The 18720-nt window shown below is 57.4% G+C and overlaps 1 protein-coding gene across 10 annotated transcripts; it reads left to right on the top strand.

Annotated features, from left to right (window-relative positions):
* The first annotated feature begins 1435 nt into the window (after positions 1 to 1435).
* On the top strand, positions 1436 to 9772 carry LOC115524896 (nascent polypeptide-associated complex subunit alpha, muscle-specific form-like). Of its 10 annotated transcripts, none has more exons than XR_003972250.1 (3): positions 1436 to 2155; positions 6414 to 7667; positions 8538 to 9772. XR_003972250.1 is itself a non-coding variant. In XM_030331668.1 (2 exons), exons 1-2 carry the CDS (start codon positions 1792 to 1794, stop codon positions 8968 to 8970), a joined length of 768 nt encoding a protein of 255 aa, XP_030187528.1. In that variant the 5' UTR covers positions 1473 to 1791; the 3' UTR covers positions 8971 to 9772. The 10 variants fall into 10 exon arrangements, 1 of the variants encoding a protein (XP_030187528.1); XR_003972249.1 differs by having other exon boundaries at positions 1437 to 2126; XR_003972254.1 differs by lacking the exon at positions 6414 to 7667 and having other exon boundaries at positions 1440 to 2155.
* The last annotated feature ends 8948 nt before the right edge of the window (positions 9773 to 18720 follow it).

The raw sequence follows: 18720 nt of genomic DNA, 5'->3' as shown, positions 1-18720 counted from the left end.
AGCCACTGTGGCACCACAAACACTAGCCTGCCTCTGAAAGGAGCCAGCGCAAAGGAGTGCAGAGTTAAGATGAACAGACCAAGCGCCGAGGACACCGTGCGAGCCCTGGATCCAACCGTTCCTGAAGCCGTGCACGATCCTGGACTCTGCACTTTGCTAGGCCCATAAATTCCATTTTGGCCTAGTCCTGATTGACTTGAGCTTCTGTCTTACTGTATTTAGTCCTTTCAAAAACCTAGTGAGTATAGTTTTACTTTACTTGTTTTCCAGACGGGAAACAGAGGCTCCGAGAGGGCCAGCGCCTTGATCAAGGCCGCACAGCAGCCGTCTGGAATCTATCCAAGTCAAAGCCCATGCGAGTTCCACTACTCCCAGGTGGCAGTCCAGCATGGGGGTGACACCCTACAGTCAGGGGGTGGGGTATGGTCTTCCATGGCAGGTAGTGAAGGGGCTTCCTGGGAGAGGTGGCCCTGGCGGGATAATCGGAACCTGATCCAACCGGAAACCGGCCTGTAGAAAGGCAGCAGAAGAAAGGATCCGCAGGTTACAAACCGGTGGCTCGTTCTTGTTTTCTGAGGTTTGTTTTTTTTTTCTTAATTTGTAGTTTTGTTCCAGTTGCCAACTCTGAAGAAACGGAAGATCTCCTGCAAAAACACGATGTTCAGCTTTGCTGGAAAATCAGAAGGACTGGCAACAGCAGGCAGGTGGTTCCACGTGGCGAGAATTTGCCGGAGCTGGGTGGTGGGGGCCCTGCTCCGATGGGCTCCAATGCCTACTCTCCACGGCCCCAGCCGGCCGTGTTCCCTGCCCAGCCCGGCATCCGAGTTCACGGCCGCGTGGCTGGGACCGCAGTGCTGGGCGGACGCTGTCCTCTGAGAACCCAGACTCGGGTGAGATGGGGCGCAGGGGGGGGGCCCTCACCAGCCGCCCAGCCTCTGTCCACTCTGGATGCCCCCAAGTCCCCCGTTCCTGGTACCCGGCAGGGGCTCAACACACACTTGCGGAGTGGAAGAAGCAAACGAGCGCGTGTGAGCCACCCGGTAACTCCACTCCAAGAGGCAGTGTGGTCTGGAAGTCGGGACGTGAGCTCTGGGGTGAGACGGCTCGGCATGAACTATTACCCACCGCTCACAAGTGTATCATTGTGGGGGGTGGGGAGTTACGTTCCCTTCTGTGCCTTCAGCTACCCCTCCGGAAGGTGGGAATAATAATAGTCAAACAGGGTTGCGTGGGCGAAGGGGTAAGCTGTCCGTAAATAACCACTAGCCTGACCTCTTCCACCAGTGGACAGACTTGAGACAAATTCCTTCCCCCGGTCCGGGCCCCAGTTCATCCAAGGTGGTTAGGTTTGACTTTGTCAGGACCTGTCAGCTCTGGTATCCTGTCACTAGGAAAAGTCAGCATTCGGGCGAACTCCTGGAGCTCATCACAAACAGGCCACCGGGGGCTCTCTGTTAACCACCTCTCTGCTGAGGTCCAAACAGACCTTCGATGGCCGTCATGGCAAGGTCACTCAACGCCAAATTCCTTTCCATTCAGCCCCAGCTCCAGCTCCGGGACCAGCTGGGGCTCCTTTACTCCAAGTCATGATACCCCGAAGGTACAGGGACACGGCTGGAAGGAGCGAGCCCTCGGGGGCCCCTGGTGGGGTCCCCGGGGGTCCCGTCCTCACCCCTGCAAGCACGCAAGCAGAGCTCTCACCACAGGCGCTGCACTGCGGCTGGCGCCGGGGCATCCAGCTGGCAGAGCTGTTTCCATTTCTCTCACACGCCCCCAGATGGGAAATGATTCATGAAAACCAAGAAGGTAAAATTAGCCCAAAGGCTGCCGAGTAATTTATGCAGCCAACAGGGCCAGGAGGGAGGGAAGGCCCACGCTGCCAGCTCAGTGTGGCCTCCCAGGGGCTGGCAGAGGCCAGCCTGGCCATCGGGAGCCTCTGTCTCTGGGGTCTTCTATTTCTGGACTCAGCCTCCAGGGCTGTCGGCAGGCCTTCCGGAACCATCGCTGACCCCCGCCTCACCACACTCCACAGACCCGCATGGCTGCCGCTGGGGACCTGCTAAGTGCCGGGGGCCTGCTGGGCAGAAGCTCGAGCATTTCATCGTGTCAACCCCAAGCCTTCCCAGGTGGGGAATGAATGTGCTTGAGAGCTCAGGTAGGTGGCCAAAGGTCCGGGGCGAAGCCAGAATTCCAACCCCGATCTTATGAACTCCAAAAGCTGCACTTTCCCCCCCGAGCTGGGTGTTGCCCGGCCAACTTGGAGTTCTCGGGGTGGCCCGAGGGCAGTGGACCCAGCGGGGATTCCCTGGCAAGTCCTACCACATGCTCTTCACCGTCTCACGACTAGTCAATACCAGAACCAAGCCCCACTGTCCCTGCGTGGCAAGGTGGAGGGTCCCCAATAATCCTAGTGTCTTAAAAAGGGGTTGAGAAAATGCGGCATAAAAGCATACCCCGTAATGGAGGAACAGAACAGCAGACAAAAGTGAGCCCCATGGTCTCCCTTTACAGGGCTGTGCGCCAAGGCCCAGAGAGGGGAAGGGACTTACTCAAGGCCACACAGCAAACCAGTGGCAGAGCTTAGGATGAAACTGCATCTCCCGAGTCCCACTGCAGGGAAGCTGCTGTCAAAACTATTTACAAAGACAGCAAATCTGAGTGGGAGGGGGATTCCCTACCTGCAGGGGCACCGAGGCGGAAGTCACCCCGGGGACCTCCTGGGGCCCCCGGTCTGGTTATGTTTGATATCCGCCCACACTTCTGGAACCTACAAGGAACATGTGAGCACCTGGAGAGGCTCCTCAGAAGGCAGAATCCTGCTCCAGACCTGTGGGAACCCGGGAGGGGTCACCTCACCTCGGGAGCCTGGGGAAGAAACGGGCCCGGGAAATTGACAAGAAGACGTGTGTGTGTGTGTGTGTGTGTGTGTGTGTGCGCGCGCGCGCGCACGAATCACCCAGCAGGCTGTGAGTGTTCGTTAGGAATGCAAGGGTCCCGCACGGACGCAGTCACAGTGCTCACCCTCAGCCCCTCTGGCCCCTGGCTTGGCCCAGAGGAAGCCCAAGGCCCGTCACAGGTGACACCCCACCACCACCCATGCAGCTGAGCCCCCCGGGGCAGGCAGTTGAGTGCCAGTGCGACAGCTCAGGGCAGCACCGCTCACTCCCAGGACACGGTTCAGAGCAGCTCAGCGGCACTGTCCCCCCTCAGAGGGACCAGAGCTGCCGCGGCCCAAGCCCTGAGCTCATCAGCACTTTCAAATATCAACATGCTAAGTGGGCCCTTCCCCTCGATGCTGGAAGAACGGCGGCTTGGTATTCACTTCACTGACATCCAGGAAGACTGAGTTGCTTGTCTAAAGCCTCAGTCATTCATGGAGTCATTCACTTGACACATTTTTACCAAGCACCTGCCGTGCTGTGCATCGGCACCACCAAGAGCCAGGCAGGTGTATTTTGCCCTGGGGGTCCTCCGGGCCACAAGAAGCATTGTGGTGGTTCGCACACAACCTCTGGAGCCACACCGCTGGGATTCAAATCCCAGGTTCACCCCCATATGACTCTGGGGAGTCACGTAGCCTCTCTGGGCCTCGGTTTCCTCAGCTGTCAGTGGACGATAATAATGGTATCTACCCCATGGGGTTGGTCTGAAGATTGAGTGAAATGTTACAGGTCAACACGTGGAATAGCACCAGGCACATAGTAAGTGCTCAATAAATACGAAGTCATTCATGACCCAGGACCCAAGCCCACATCAGCCACGCTCGTAATTCAGAGCTAGGCCAGCTCAGTGCCTTTGGGGTGACCCAAAAGCGTGACTGGTAAGGGTTCTACAGCTAGAATCAGGAGGTGGGGTTCGAGTTTCCCCTCTGCCAGCTGCCAGCTCAGAGCAGCCCCCGGGGCCTCTCCGAGCCTTGCTTTCTCCGGTCTTTTTTTTTTATAATTTTTTTTTTCAACGTTTATTTATTTTCGGGACAGAGAGAGACAGAGCATGAACGGGGGAGGGGCAGAGAGAGAGGGAGACACAGAATCGGAAACAGGCTCCAGGCTCTGAGCCATCAGCCGAGAGCCCGACGCGGGGCTCGAACTCACGGACCGTGAGATCGTGACCTGGCTGAAGTCCGATGCTTAACCGACTATGCCACCCAGGCGCCCCAGCTTTCTCCGGTCTTAAAATGGGCCCGATGATGGCTGTTCTCCTGCCTCCCTGGCAGGAGCACCCAACGTCCCGAGGGTTGCTGTGGCCCCCTGCCCACACCCCACAGGACAGGTTCAGGGAGCAAGCCCCCGCCCCAGCGGGACAGATGGCCACAGCTGACGCAGCCACACTCTGTCCCCCTGCACCTCTAGCGACGGAGAGGGTTTGTGCCTGGTGCTGGGGAAGGGCCGGGCCCCGGGCCAGCTACGGTGCTTCTCGCTTCTTAGGAAATAATCCCAACCCTCTGTGCTCACTGACCGCACATGCCACTGACCGAAGGGGAAGAGGTCAAGCAGGCCTGCCCAGCTAGGCACCTTCTGCCAAGACTGTCACATTGGGTGGCCTCACGAAAAAGAACCGAACAAGAAGCCAGACAGCCTGGGTATAGTCTCAACTCCAGCGGCGGCTACCTGTGCGGCTTTGGGAAAGTCACTTAACCTCTCCGAGCCTCGGTGTCTGCATCCGTGAAATGGCCTTGGCCGGGCCACCCGTTTCACGGGTGGCTGTGACGAGCTGATTAGATGATGGCATCGGAGGTGGTTTAGACCTTGAAGGCTGGGGAGGAGGTGAGGAGAAAGCAAACGCGCCATATTTCCAGCGCTGAGTATAAATCACCTGCAGAGATTTGCCCTGGGAGCTGAAAGGCAGACCCATGCCTGGACCAGCTAGTGTGGCCCAGAGGGGCCCCAGGGCTCTCCGGGGAGAGGCTGGCCCCAAGCTGCTTTCTTCTCCTGCCCACCCTGCAGGCTAAGGGAGATCAAATCCCCGGGCCACAACGGGCCCCATTGAGAGCCGGTAAATCTGCCCGAGGTGTGGGGTTACGTTACCAGGCTCCCGGCCACCACCACTGAGCGAAGGGTCAGGCTGACCTCCTTCCCTCCCCGTAGGCCCCGGTCCAGGACCTGCAGGGCCAAGCCGGGAAGAAATCCAATTACCCGCTGCATTCCCAGGCAGCAGCCTCCTCTGGGAAATCAGCGAGTGGACAGGGGGATGAGACCTTTGCAAAGGCTGGAGTCATCCCAGGCTGCCCACCGGGAGCACAGGCCCCCGTCCGCAGGGGTGAGGAGCGCAGCTATACAGGCGGGACCTCGGGATAGAGCACTGTTGGGATTCTGCTGGGTGCCTGGCACAACACTTTGCGTTTTACCTGTGTTCGCCTCTTTGTCCTCACAGAAGCCCCGTGACGCAGGTGCAACTGTCACCTCTATTTTACAGAGGCTGGAACTGAGGCACAGAGAGGTGAAGGAGATTTCCCAGAACCACCAAGATTTGAAGGCCACCAAGAGCCCATTTGCCACAACAGCCACCCAAGAGACGGGTCACTCAAAAACGCGTCCTTTGAGTAAGGGTAGAAAAACCCAAGTGTGAAGGAGAAAAGTGTCCAGGGCCCGTGGCTACCGTCGGCAGCTCTCTGGGGACTTGGCAGGGGACAGGAGAGCAGCCCTTTCCCCCGGCTCTAAAGAAGAGACACGGGAATAGTTTGGGAACTACAGGGTGACATTTGGTTCTGTGCAAAGTCTCAGTGGACAGACTTTAAATATTGTGCAATAAGCATTTAAAAAATGCAACAGGCGGGGCGCCTGGGTGGCTCAGTCGGTTAAGCGGCCGACTTCGGCTCAGGTCATGATCTCGCGTCCGTGAGTTCGAGCCCCGCGCCGGGCGCTGTGCTGACGGCTCGGAGCCTGGAGCCTGCTTCCGATTCTGTGTCTCCCTCTCTCTGACCCTCCCCCGTGCATACTCTGTCTCTCCCTGTCTCAAAAATAAATAAAACGTTAAAAAAAAAATTCTAAAAATGCAACAGGCTCCCGTACCCAGCAGTATAGCTACTCTAGGTAAGCCCAGGAAGGCAGAAGAATAAAATCAGAATTAACCTAAATGCCTTTCATTAAGAGAACGTAGGAAGAGAGAAGGAAGAGAGGAAGGAAGGAAGGAAGAAAGGACGGTAGGAAGGAAGGAAGGGAGGGAAGGAGGAAAAAACAATTACAGTAGCTTACTATGCAAAACCATGACTAGATTTCCTAGATCCAATGTTAAGTGAGAAAAGCATTGACCGAATGATCCGTAACCATTTGTTTGAACACACACACACACACACACACACACACACACACACACAGACACACACACACACACAGACACACACACACACACACAGACACACACACACACACACACACACACACACGTACCCATTACAATGGCACATATTCCTACAGGTTCTGTGTGTCGATGCATAGAGAATATCCAGAAGGCTATACGCCAAAGTAATAACGGTGATGATTAACCCTGCGGAGGAGGCTGGAATGTTGTGGTCATCCAGGAAGAGAATACTTAGCTGTTTAAATAATATTTGACGTTTTTGCAACGAAAAGGTACATTTGTATATTCCATACACGATTAAAACTTAGTAAAACAATATAAGAAAAGACACGGTGGGCTGCCTGGGGAACCAGTGAACTCCCTGTCCCTGGAAGTATGAAAGCATCCACACTGGGGTGGAGGGATTCGAAAAAACATGAAGGAAACAAGGGTAGGTGGGTTAGCTGGCCCTTCGGAACCTCAGAGCCTTATCAGGGCAGCAGGAGCAAAGCCCTTATTCTCCCTGCACCAAGAGTGGCTTTAAGGAAGCACAGAGCATCGGACGCTAGAGGAGGGAGAGGCCGTGGACCCTCACCGTGACTTGGGCAGAGACGCACAGGCCAGTCTCTCCACCCCCCTTCCCCCCCAGGGACTCCTAGCTCTAGGCTCTCGATCCCAGCAGCCCCCAGCCACTGGCCAGCATGCCCGGTGTTAGCCTCAGACTCTCAGCGTAGGGGCTGTGTCTCTGGGAGGACCTCACGCTGGGGACAAGAATTCAGGACAGAAGGAGGAGAAGAAATGCTCATAAAGCTGACCACCCCTGTGACACCGAGCCCAAGCCATGGCCATGGCCGCGGCCGCGTGGTGAGCCCTAATCCACAACAGGCTGAGCCCCGGCCCCAGCCAGCCTCTGACCCCCGACAATATAAAAAGCAAAGGTCAGTGAAGCTCTTACCTCACCTGGCAAGACAGCAATGAGATCGAGACAAGAGCCAAGAGACATGGTTCTGAGTCCCAGCACCTGCCCTTGACTTCTCCTAAGAGACCCTGGCAAAGTCACTGAGCCCCATGGCACCTCAACCCTCTCGTCTGCACAATGGGCGGAGGGTGGCTAACTCCCAAGCCGGCTGCGTAGCTGAAATCAGACATCGTCCACATGGCCTCTTTGTGGACTCCCACAAAACGTAGGGCCCCATCCAGGCCACGGATACAGGGCACTGAGGAACGGAGGTGGCCACGACGGAGCTCCAAAAGCAGCTAGGCTTGCTGCAAATCTGAAGCCCAGAGGCAGCCAGAAAGGGGCCCGTTTGTGGCCCCAGGCAGGGACCAGGAAGGAACACACGGAAGGATTCTCCAGGCGGACAGAGACAAGGACGCGCGAGGAGACAGGAGTAAGTCTGAAAGAGCAGAGGAGCCTTTCTTGGCCACCGTCCTGGGCCAAGGGCCAGGGTGCTCAGAGAGGGCAGGGAGCCACTGGCAAGTGCCAAGGAAGAGTGTGGTTTCTACCTGAAACTGGGGGAGGGGACTCCAGGAGCCAGGCCAGTGAGCCCTTGCCTCACCGGTAGCCAGGGAACTGGGGCAGAGGCAGGTGACAGCTCCGCAAAAGGAAACCAAAGGAGGAAGAGCGAAGCTCAGTCACAGAGCAGCCATGACCGGCTGCAGTGGGCCAAAGGGCCGGACTTGCCCTTGGGCCCGGGGCATAGCCTTGGAGGATCTGATCCGGGAGAGGGGCCACTGAGAAGCAAGGAGGTCCCACCTGGTGCTCACAGTGAAAAGCGCCAGCTCTGGGCAAGGCTGGCAGCAGCATGAAGCCGGAGGGAGGGCTGCCCCAGAGCCTCCCTCTGCCACCCCAGGGGGACCCTAGGGCCGTGGCAAGTATTGAGTCCAGTGTGGGACCAGCCCAAGGCAGAGAGAGCCACAGAGGTCCAAGGACTCAGGCCTTAAGCCTCCAGATACAACCAAGGCCACTGTCAAAACCAGAGCCCCTCAGGGACTCCTGGTCCTGCAGCCAGCACCTAGACAGGCTGCAAATCCCCGCACCCCCCCTTCCCCGGCCCCATCCCGCAGGATCCGGGGCAGCTGGACTCCCCGCTAAATGGCAGCCAGACAGTCCAGCCTGCCGCTGGCTTGGGGGCCCAGCCTACAGGGAGCTGCAGGGAGAGAGCAAGAGGCTGGGCCTCTCTGAACGGGGGGCCCCACAAGAGGGTGTAGGTGGGGCGGGCAGGAGAGGGGCCTCCCACAGCTCTCTCCCCTCCCCGCAGGCCAGCCTTCTCCCTGGACCTGTGGCCACACGCAGGCCCGGGCACACCACGGGCTGTTGCCAGCAGCCCCCAGACAGGGCGGGCTGGCTCCTCTCCTCCCCAGGCTGAGACCATCGCAGCGACACTCACCTGGCTAGCCCCGGATGGGACACCCACCGTCCGTCATCGCCTCAACCGAGAGTTCACTCCTCAAGCCACACCCGCAGGCCTCAGCCCTGACCCAGCAGAGGGTGGGTGCGGGAAGCCACTTCAGGCGGCTGTCCACTGTTCACCTCCTGTTCGGACCCCACGCCATCGCGCCCAGTGCCTGGTCAGCCCCCCACCTCAGCCTCAGACCTCGGCCTTCCCTCCTCCTGCCCACATTCCCTGGCGTGGCTCTGGACTCCTTGGGGGCGGCCGGGACACCCCCTTTGACAGTTCATGGCACGGGTAGCATCAGGCCGCAGGGACACGAAGGCTCCACCATGGCCAGCCAGCCACGACAGGTGCCAACCCACTGACCAGAGCAGCCTGGGAAGGCCTGCTGCTCACACCTGAGGATTGATTGCCTGCCCGTCCAGCCAGAAGGGACCCAGGGGCCACCAGGCACCAGCAGAATCATGGAGCTGGCTGCCTCAACTGGGACAAGGATAGGCCGGCTCACCAACAACTTACCCCACTGGGCACCAAGAAACTGCCTTCCTGGAGGCTGAAGACCGAAAGGAAACACCACTTGGATGGCCCCTTCGGTCGTTTAAAGCACCTCCTAAGCTGTGACTTTATCTTCCACCTCAGGACCTCCGCCTCCAGAATAGTCTTCAAGTCCTGACTCAGCCTGGCATTCTGGGCCCTCCCGGTCGGGCTCCCAGAACTATCTCCTCTACCTTTTCGCAAACACCCAAGACCACGTCCCTGAACCACCCGATCCTCAGGCCGTCTGCCTTTGCACATACTGTTCCCAGGGCCCGAACTTCCCTGCCTTCTTCCTCCCCCTGGCAAACTTCTACTCTCCCTTCGAGGTCCAGCTCTATGTCGCTTCTTCCAGGAAGCCTAACGGGCTCTCCCTCTCCCACCCCTCCCCTCCCCGCCACATCCCTGAGCAAGTAGGGCACTTCCCACCTTCAATCACAGTTACGATCTGGGCCAGAGCTCCTCACGCTATTTGTGAAAGAGATTTTTTTTTTTTTTAAGTTTTCCAATCTGTTGCCAACTGATGCTTTTGTAAGTTACAATAAAGAATGACACAGCAATGTCAAGTTGCAGTAGGAGTTTTTCATCACTTACTCTCAATGTTGTACCTACCTCGCTGCACACCAGTAACACACAGCCCAGAGATGGGGAGAGGTCTAGCAGACCACCCTCTCTTTGGGTTCGGGGCCCATCGAATCATGTGTTTATGTTTGGTCCTCCAGAGCCCAAGGGGCACTCCCCGATCTGCTGTCCCAAATATTGGCTGGGAAGGGCCCAACAACCCTGTAACACGGGCAGCACCCGTGCTATGCGGCCCCATTTCTCAGACGAGCACACAGAGGCACAGAGAGGATGAGCGGCCTGGCCGACGCTGTACTTTCTCAGGACTACCCAGCATCACAGGGGCAGGTGCTTGGGCCCAGCAACTTTTCCAGCCGACCCTCCTTCCCAGCACAGCCGCCAAGAGCAGTTCCCGTGGAGTAACAGCGACGCAGCCCCACGCAGTAGAGAAGAGCTCAGCCTCCGGAATCAGACAGACCTGGGTTCAAGTCCTAGCTCTGCCTTTCACAGCTGTGGGGCCTTGGGTAAGTCACTTCACGTCTCGGGGCCTCACTTTCTTCTCTGTTAGTGGCGGCGAATAACACCGGCATGATCAGGCGGCACACTGCTTCAGGAAGGGCCCGGCCACACTTACAGGCTTCGTTCAAGTTTGGTTATTGCTGGTGTTTACAGAGGCCCCGGGATCACCCAGCCTGAAACTTGGCCCTGGCTCCTCCCTTTCTGCGTTTCCTCCACCCAAGACCCCAGGCCCTTTCTGGGGGGTAAATTCTTCCCCTGGATGCTAAGTTGGCGGATTTCCTTTGAAGATTTCACCCCTCTGGCCTCCCCTCCCGCAGTCTAAGGACCCTGCTCCCCCCCGTCCCTGGGACACCTTGAGCCTCTGACCTCTTCACCTCCTCTCTAAACACGAGCCACTCTGGCGGCTCTGGCCTTTTCTCTAGGGTGCAGCTGTCTGGGGAGGTGCCTTGCACCACCCTGGGAAAATGCTGCCCTGTTGGGTTGGGGCAATGAATGGCCCCGCTGCGGAGAGGTCGGGGACGGGGTCCCAGCTTGCAAATGCCTCCCCGCACCTCCCCCTGCCTCCTCCCACCTCCCCCTACCTCCGCCCACCAGAGCCCAACTTCCCCGTACCTTGGGCCATGACAATGCTGAGTCCACCTGGGCCGGGTCCCAGTCAGCTGCCCTCACGAGAGGCTCACTTCCTGCTGGGGGGGAGGGTCCAGTGGGCCACTCCCCATGCCGCTCAGCCGTCCCAGAGCCTCCCAGGCCGTCCATCTCTATCCCCCAAGCATCGGGCAGCAGGAGCCCTTCCCAGTCTTCACCCCTTTCCCTTGGGGAAAGTGACAGATAGTGGGAGAAGCCACTCTGGGAAAGCTGACACTGTGGGGGTGGTTCCATATTTACTTGCTTGGTGACGTCCATAGCAGCCCAGCTCAGTGCCCAGGTCAAGCTGCTCGTCTCCTCTCCTGGTCCCACTCGGGCCCCCAACCCCGCCATTAGCCCAGGAGAAGCCCCGTTGGCCCTCCCCACCCCAGCTCCTTCGCGGACGCACATTCCCGGGGGCCGCTGCCCCTCCCGTCCCCTCAGGAAGGGGTGAGCCGCTGCCACAGCAGGTAGTCAAGCAGGACCCGACAGCCTCTCCTTCGGGAGAGCAGGGCGCAGAGACCGGGCCAAAGGCCCACCCTGCTCTGATGACGGCAGGATGGTGGGTGCCCAGGAAGGGGTGCCAGATTTGGGGTTGAGCTTGGTCGCTCCCTAAACAGTGTGAGCCCCAGCGCACCGCTCTCCCGCTACGAGGCTCTATTTTCTCAGCTCCCAAATGGGGGTCACGAGAGCTGGGGTATTCACAAGGGATCTGGAAGAAGGCGAAGTTGGGAAGCGTCCCCGCTGGCCTTACGGGTCGGGTTGGGTAGGTGAGAGAGAAGGGTGGAGGAGAAAGCCCTAGAAGCCACTGAAGGCTCCAGAGGCCCAGGTGTGCCTTTGCACACAGGGTCCCTACCCCTCGGCACCCACCCGGGATCTGAGGTCGATACCGGGGAGCAGGACAGCCAGCAGCCCTCCTGTCCTCCTCCCTTCTCCCCTCTCCCAGCGTCATTTCTTCGTGGAGGTTCTTGGCCTGTCCAGATATGCCTGCGAGTTCTCACTCATGAGGTTCCCAGGTGGGGAGAGGGTCCTGAAACCAGCTGTGTAAACCAAGAGCTTATAAATAAACCCCACATTTAAAGCACCCAGGAGACCTGCAGGGAATTATTATGTAACACAGGCAGGTGACCCCTGAGGCTTCCTTTATAAATGTGGGTTTCCTGAGGTAATTGGAAAGATTAGATTATAGCTGTGTGACCTGGAGTGAGTCACTTAACCCCCCTGAACTTGACTGAGCTTCCCCCATCCATAAATGGATGTAGAAGCAACCTCGTGGGGCATCATATGTGTTCCTCTTAAACACATCGTATGTGTTTGGTCATGAGAAAACGGAGGAAAAAGTTTTCTTCCAGAGAACGTAGCACGGGACTGATACCAATGTCTCCATTTAATTTTTTTTTTTAAGTTTATTTATTTTTGAGACAGAGAGAGACAGAGCATGAGCGGGGGAGGGGCAGAGAGAGAGGGAGACACAGAATCCGAAGCAGGCTCCAGGCTCCGAGCTGTCAGCACAGAGCCCGACGCGGGGCTCGAACTCACGAACTGTGAGATCACGACCTGAGCCGAAGTCGGACGCTCAACCGACAGAGCCACCCAGGCGCCCCACTAATGTCTCCATTAACAGAAAGGGAAACTGAGGCCAAGACATGGCAGGCCTTGAACGCAAGCCCATGGGCGGGATGGGGTGGGATGGGTGTCTGAAAACGTAGTCAGGTCAGTTTTAAGCAGGAGGCCCCCATGCCACGCTTTGTCTCTCATACCCAGGCCCTGCTGTCCCCAGCAAGGGGCACACGATTATTTCTGCACCCCAGGCATGCCTCCCTGCGGTCATGACCTCACACCCGAGGTGGCGACGCCCAAGCTGGCCTTATGCCACGCACAGGTGCCCCGTGCTTCTTTTTCTAGAGCCTCCATGAGGCCGGCACTATCATCATCCCACTTTGCTGATGAGGAAACACAACCACAAGAGCAGCAGCCCCTCACCCAGGTCTCCCTGGGGCAGAAGCAGGACTGAACCCGAGGCTCACGTCCCTTCCCGTGGCCCAGCACTGTGCCCCCGACCAGCTCCCCTGGCTCCCTCTCGGTGCCCCCCTCCCTGCCAGGAGGCCAGCCCAACTTGCTGGGTCCTAACAAGGGGTGTCCTAGCTACCCAGAAACAGAACTGTGCCCCAACCCACCCACTCCGAGCCCCAGTGTGGAGGGTCAAGTCCCCGCCAGCCCACCTTCCACCTTGGGATGGCCACCCCCAGGCCCTCGTCCTTATCCCCGCTTGCCTCGATGATTGCTACAGCCTCCTAATTGGCCTCCCCGCCTCCAACCTCACACCCAACCTGCTGCAGCAATCTGGGACCTGGATCTGATCTCCGGGTCGGCTGCCTCCTCCCTGCGGCCCCACAGACAGAAGGTAAACGCCTCAGCTCAGCAGCGTCGACCTTTTACAGCCTGGCTGGGGCAAAGCATCGGGGGGTTAGGGCGGGAGGGCTCGAGAGCCTGATGGCCTCGATGTGAATCCCGGCCAGGAGACCTTGGGCAAGCTACTGCACCTCTCGGAGCCTGGGTTTTTCATTTCCCCTAAAGAATGGGAAGATAATCGTACCAATATCAGGGTGCTGCTGGGAAGATTACGTGAGAAAATGCACGTAAAGCACTTTGCACAGAGTAAGTGCTCAATTCATTCCCTCATTTTACAGACATCTGAGGCCCTACTACGTGCTATGCACTGTTCATACAGCAAAGAGCAAAACTGACGAGAATCCCAGCTCTCTGGGAACTGGCATTCGAGTTACAAGATGGCCAAAACCAAGATAAGTGAGGCCCACACAGGGCTCGTTCCATGTGCTCCACACTAAGAAAAAAGGCCGGGACGTGGAGGGACCAGGGGGTAGGGAATTTAAGACAGGAAGGTGCCCATGAGAAGGTGCTATCTGAGCAAATCCTGCCGGAGGTGAAGGGGCTTGCCCTGGAGATAACAGATAGGAGTGCTCTAGGGAGCAGGAACAACCAATGCAAAGGCCCTGAGGCAGGATCGGGGCTGGTGTGTTACTCATATTATTATTACTATTATTCCCTTTTCAGGCTCATCTCCCTCCACCTCCTCCCTTATACATAGTTTCCAGCCAAGGAACTACCGGAGCCCTTCTGTGGGCCCATGCCTTTGCAGAAGCCACACCCCATACTAGAATGCCTCTTTGCTGCCCAAATCTTCCTCGTCCTTCAAAACGCAGCTCAAAGCCTGCCTCCTCCTCAGGGAAGCTTTCCTTGACTTAGAGTCCGTGCCTCGCACCCTTCTGCTAGACCCTGTAACTGCTTGGTGAATCGCTCACCTCTCGCACTGGCCTGTGAGGTCTGCAGGGGCCAAGACTGGGCTCCCACACCTCACCCCCCAGCCCAGCACGGTGCCTGGCAAAGGGACGGCACAGGCGTCCCGACCACCTGATGAATGAAGGAAGGACAGAGGGATGCCCCGGGCCTCCCCTCTTCCAGAGCCTCAGCCAGAGCCATCAGCACGAGGGTGGCTGCACTGTGTGAACATTGGACTTTGCAGCGCAGATACAAATCTGCAATAGGAAACAGGCTTTTTAAAAATAACAGCACATTTTTCTTTTTTCTTCATTGTTTTTTTTCTTTCTGCGCGGCTTATTTTTCCGGCGCAGCCCCTGGGCCAGCTGCAGGCCCCACTCTGAGAACATGGGGCTCTGGGGCCTCCAAAGACTCTTAGGCCCCAGCAGGGGTGGAGATGCACCAGATGGTTCTAGACCAGCCTTGGGTACCAAGGCCACCAAGCAGCTCTGAGCCAGAAACCCGCTTGCACAAACCCCAATATTAGGTGGGTGTTTCCTCCTGGAAACTTACCCCCCATTAAGGGTTTTCTAACCCTGTGTGACGTTTCTAAAGGGGCTTCTCCTTGGGGGGGGGGGGTCTGGGGTTCTCTGCCTTCATTCTAAGAGGGCATCCCTAGGGAGGCGGCATCAGAATGCCAGGGTCCCAATCCAGGCCATGCTACCGTGTAACCCTGGATCCTTTACTTCACCTTTTGGGGCCTCAATTTACCCATCTGTGAAATGGAAATAACAGCACGCACCCTGTGGAGTTGTTTTCCACAGAGCGACGTGCTTAGGACCATACCTGGCACGCCATGAGCCCTCAAAAAACATTTGCTGCCTTCATGGTCATTATCTCCATCATCCCCGGTTCTCCCTACTCTGTGGCCCCTTCGCTGAATCATACACTCTCTCGCTCGGCAGATCAGCAAGGGTTTGCAAACATCTCACCCTCTTGCCCTCCTGGAATCGCCTCTCAAACATCCCAGAAACACAGCCCTTCTGCGGCATGGATTCCTGTAAGTACGGGGAGCTTAGTTTCTGTACTGTACAGACCGGTCATGGCTGACACCTCCTTCTGGCTGCACCCACCTGCCCTTATGCCCGGGAGGCAGCGTTCACTCATCCTGTCCTTCACCTCCAGCATATAGTGAGCCTGCAGTCAGTGCTCGGGGATCCTTCAGAAGGTATCTATCGAGCAGCTCTTGCGGGCAGACACTGGAAATACAGAGGCACGTGCGCGTGCGCGCACACACACACGCACACACACACAAGCCAACCCAGGCACCGCCCCCCACAGAGCTCTGGGTGGTCTGACGAAAGGGGGAGACCACAATCAATAACCACACCCACAAATGTAAAAATTGCTACCCGGCAATGCAGCAAAGGGGAGGTACACGGGGCCATGAGAGGTTGTAATGGGGGATTCGACCTAATCAGGGAGGGCTTCCCTGAAGAGGTGATGCGGAAGCTGAAGGATGAGGAAGCCTAAGCAGGGGGAGTGCAATGCACAATATGAGGGGACGGAGGGGACAGGGCAGAGGGGACAATATGAGGCAAGTGTCATGTCAGGTGGAACACAGCAAATGGAGGGATGCAAAATGGTGTCCCCATAGGGTCTGGAGGGCAGCTAAAGGATTTCTATCTTTCTCCTAACAGCAGTGGGAGTCCCTGAAGGGGTTTTCAGGCAGGGATTGATGGCCTCAGATTTGTTTGTCAACAGGGTTGCCCTGGCTGCTAAGGATGAGCCTCCCCCAGTCTGCGTGTGTCTGCTCATCTCTGCCTGGAGTGCTCCTCTAGTCCCCGTATCGGTCAGGTCAGGTCAGGTTATGCTGTAGGAACAAACATCCCCCCCCAAATCTCAGTGGTTTAAGACAACAAAGGTCTTGGGGCTCCATCCCACATAGTGACACAAGCAAAAGCAAAAGCAGCCACCATCCCACCTACTGCTAGTTGCCACAGGAAAAGGGCACTCTGGACGGGCCTGTGCCAGGCACTCAATGCTTTGGCCCAATGCGACCTGCGTCACTTTAAGTTCACAACTCACTGGCCAGCCACACGGCCCCACCCAAACACGAGGGGGCCTAGACTCCGTCCTACCGTGTGCCCGGGTGAACTGGGAACTGTAGGGGACTGTAATGAGGACCATCAGACACCCTCCCACTCCATCTTGCCCTTTGCCAGCCTTAACTCATTCCTTGGATCTCAACCGTTCGTATTCCGGAGGAGGGCCAAGCACGCGCAGGAGAAAACAACACACGGAGTGCGGCGAGATCCAGGAGAGGGTAGGAGATGGGGCCAAGGAGAGGGCAGAGGCCAGATCACTCCAGGGCTTTCGGGTAGTGGTGACAATTTGGTTCTTTATCCCAGAAGCACCGACAAGGCTTTTCACTGTTTGAAGCGAGAAATGGGAGGCCTGATGTGATCTTTTTTGGAACAGATCTGACAGACTGCACCGTGGAGTCTGGCATGGGAGGAAGGTTGCAGGTGGACACTTAGGAGGCTCTGAACGTTGTCCTGGGGAGAGACTAGGATGCTGGAGAGGAGGAGAGATGGAGAGAGGTGGATGGATAGACTCTACAGCCTCAAGTTCTCTAGACCTGGGGAAGGATGTGGACTGGGATGAGGGAACCGAGACACCAACGTTTCTGCCTTAAGGACTGGCAAGAAGGTGGCAGCTTTGGCCAAGATCAGAGCCCTCGGGGAGGCTTAGGGAGCAGATTAAGGGACAGCCTTGGATACCATGTGTTGGTCATGACTGTGACATAGCCAAGAAGACAGGCCAAGGAGGCAGCTGAATAAACAAGTACGACTCCTGACTCGTAGTCCAGGGGTCTTTACTTCCTCCAAACTCGCCAGTGACCTAGAACCTCGAAAACCTTGCCTCCCCACCCCCGTCTGGGCGAGGAAAGATTCAGGTGATAGAAGTCTTACTTGACCCCAAGGAGAATAAATTCATGAAACGCATCAATCCAAGGGACCTAGAAGACAGAACCATAACTCGTGCCGGTAGAGTATATGAGGGACGGTTGTGATGGTGGATCAAGGGCTCCTGGGACAAGAGAGGGGAGCCCCTCATCCTTGAGAATGTCATTAGAGAAGAGAACGAGACCCTGCCCCAGCGGCTCCTTGGAGGCCCTGTCAGTTTGGAAGTGCGTGGTTCTGGGTGGGGCCTGCCAGGTCATGCTGATATTCCCCGGGATAGCACGTTTGGCAGTAATCCCCAAGAGAGAACAACGCTTCTGAAATCAGGAGCGGGGCGTAGACGAGGCATCTTATCCCTATCGGCTTTAATCTCACAACTGCCTTGCCAGACAGGCTCTGTTGGCCCCATTTTAGGGATGGACAAGCAGGGTTCACAGAGGCCAAAGGTAACTGTGCCAAATTCAAAGTCACGCGAGTTATGCGGCGGAGGGGGAAGGACTCCAACAGAGAAACCCCTTGTCATTAAACTCAAGCAGCCGCCTCGGGCTCTTCCCAGAAGGTGTTCAGACTTGTGCCCACACAGCACCCTGCGTGCACCTCCCGGAGAGCTGGTGGGTGAAGACCATGCCCCGCTTGGCCAGCTTCCTGGCCACGCACCCCACACTCCCAATGCCTCTCAAGGGGTACTGTGGACAAAGGAAGCTTGAGTGCCACAGGCATCAAGCTCCACGGAAAACTCGTTCGCCGCAGCCCAGACAAAAACCCCTAAGTTTATAGGGTTTCCAGCCATCAAGAGCAATCTCTCATTATTGCCTCCTGTCCCCGCGCACAAAGGGCTGGGCGTGCTTCCTTTCAGCCACTCTAAATTATATACCACGGCCTTTCTCCACATGAAGCAAACGTCTAAGAAGAGAGATTTAACATTTTTCTCTCCTAAGTCCCGGCCCATCCCGGGGGTCAAGCCTCTATTGCCCAACCCAGTTCAAGACAGAAGCAACTTTTCAACCGGCGTCGCCCAGCGTTCAAGAAATGTGCATTCCCCTTGCAGCGACTTGCCTAGGGCGTGCTGGCCTTGACCGGAGAAAGGTCATCGGCCGCTAAGTTTCTGCAGTTTCCGCGTGTGCGAGCACCTTGGGGACTGCGAGTGGGGGGATGGAGGAGGCTACACTCCAGAGACATTTCCCGAGGAGTCTACACCGCAACCAAGATTTCAAACGTATTAAAGAAACGGCCTCCGGCTCGGCCACATTTAGCGGGAAGTCGCGGGCTGCTTTGGAAGAGGCCCCACCGCCTCCCGAAGGGCCCGAGCCCCCCACATCTGCCCCAGGCGCCGAGCTGAAAGTGCCCCCGAGAACTAGGCCAGCGGCCGCACCGAGCCCTCCAGCATTCCGCGCCCCGCCCCGCCCGTGTCACCGCGTTCTCATTCCGAACGCTCGGCCCGGGCGGCCGCTCCCATTGGTCGGCGGCCACGTCCGTCAGCGGGCGGAACGTCGGCGCAGAGAAAAGGCTACATTGTAACAAGGCGAGCGAGCGAGGAGCGAGCGGGGAGGAAGGAGGCGGAGGGG

This window comes from Lynx canadensis, chromosome D1, assembly GCF_007474595.2.
Source record: "Lynx canadensis isolate LIC74 chromosome D1, mLynCan4.pri.v2, whole genome shotgun sequence".
NCBI lineage: Eukaryota > Metazoa > Chordata > Mammalia > Carnivora > Felidae > Lynx > Lynx canadensis.
The sequence above is the reverse complement of the archived record's forward strand: the minus strand, read 5'-3'. Positions and strand labels throughout refer to the sequence as shown.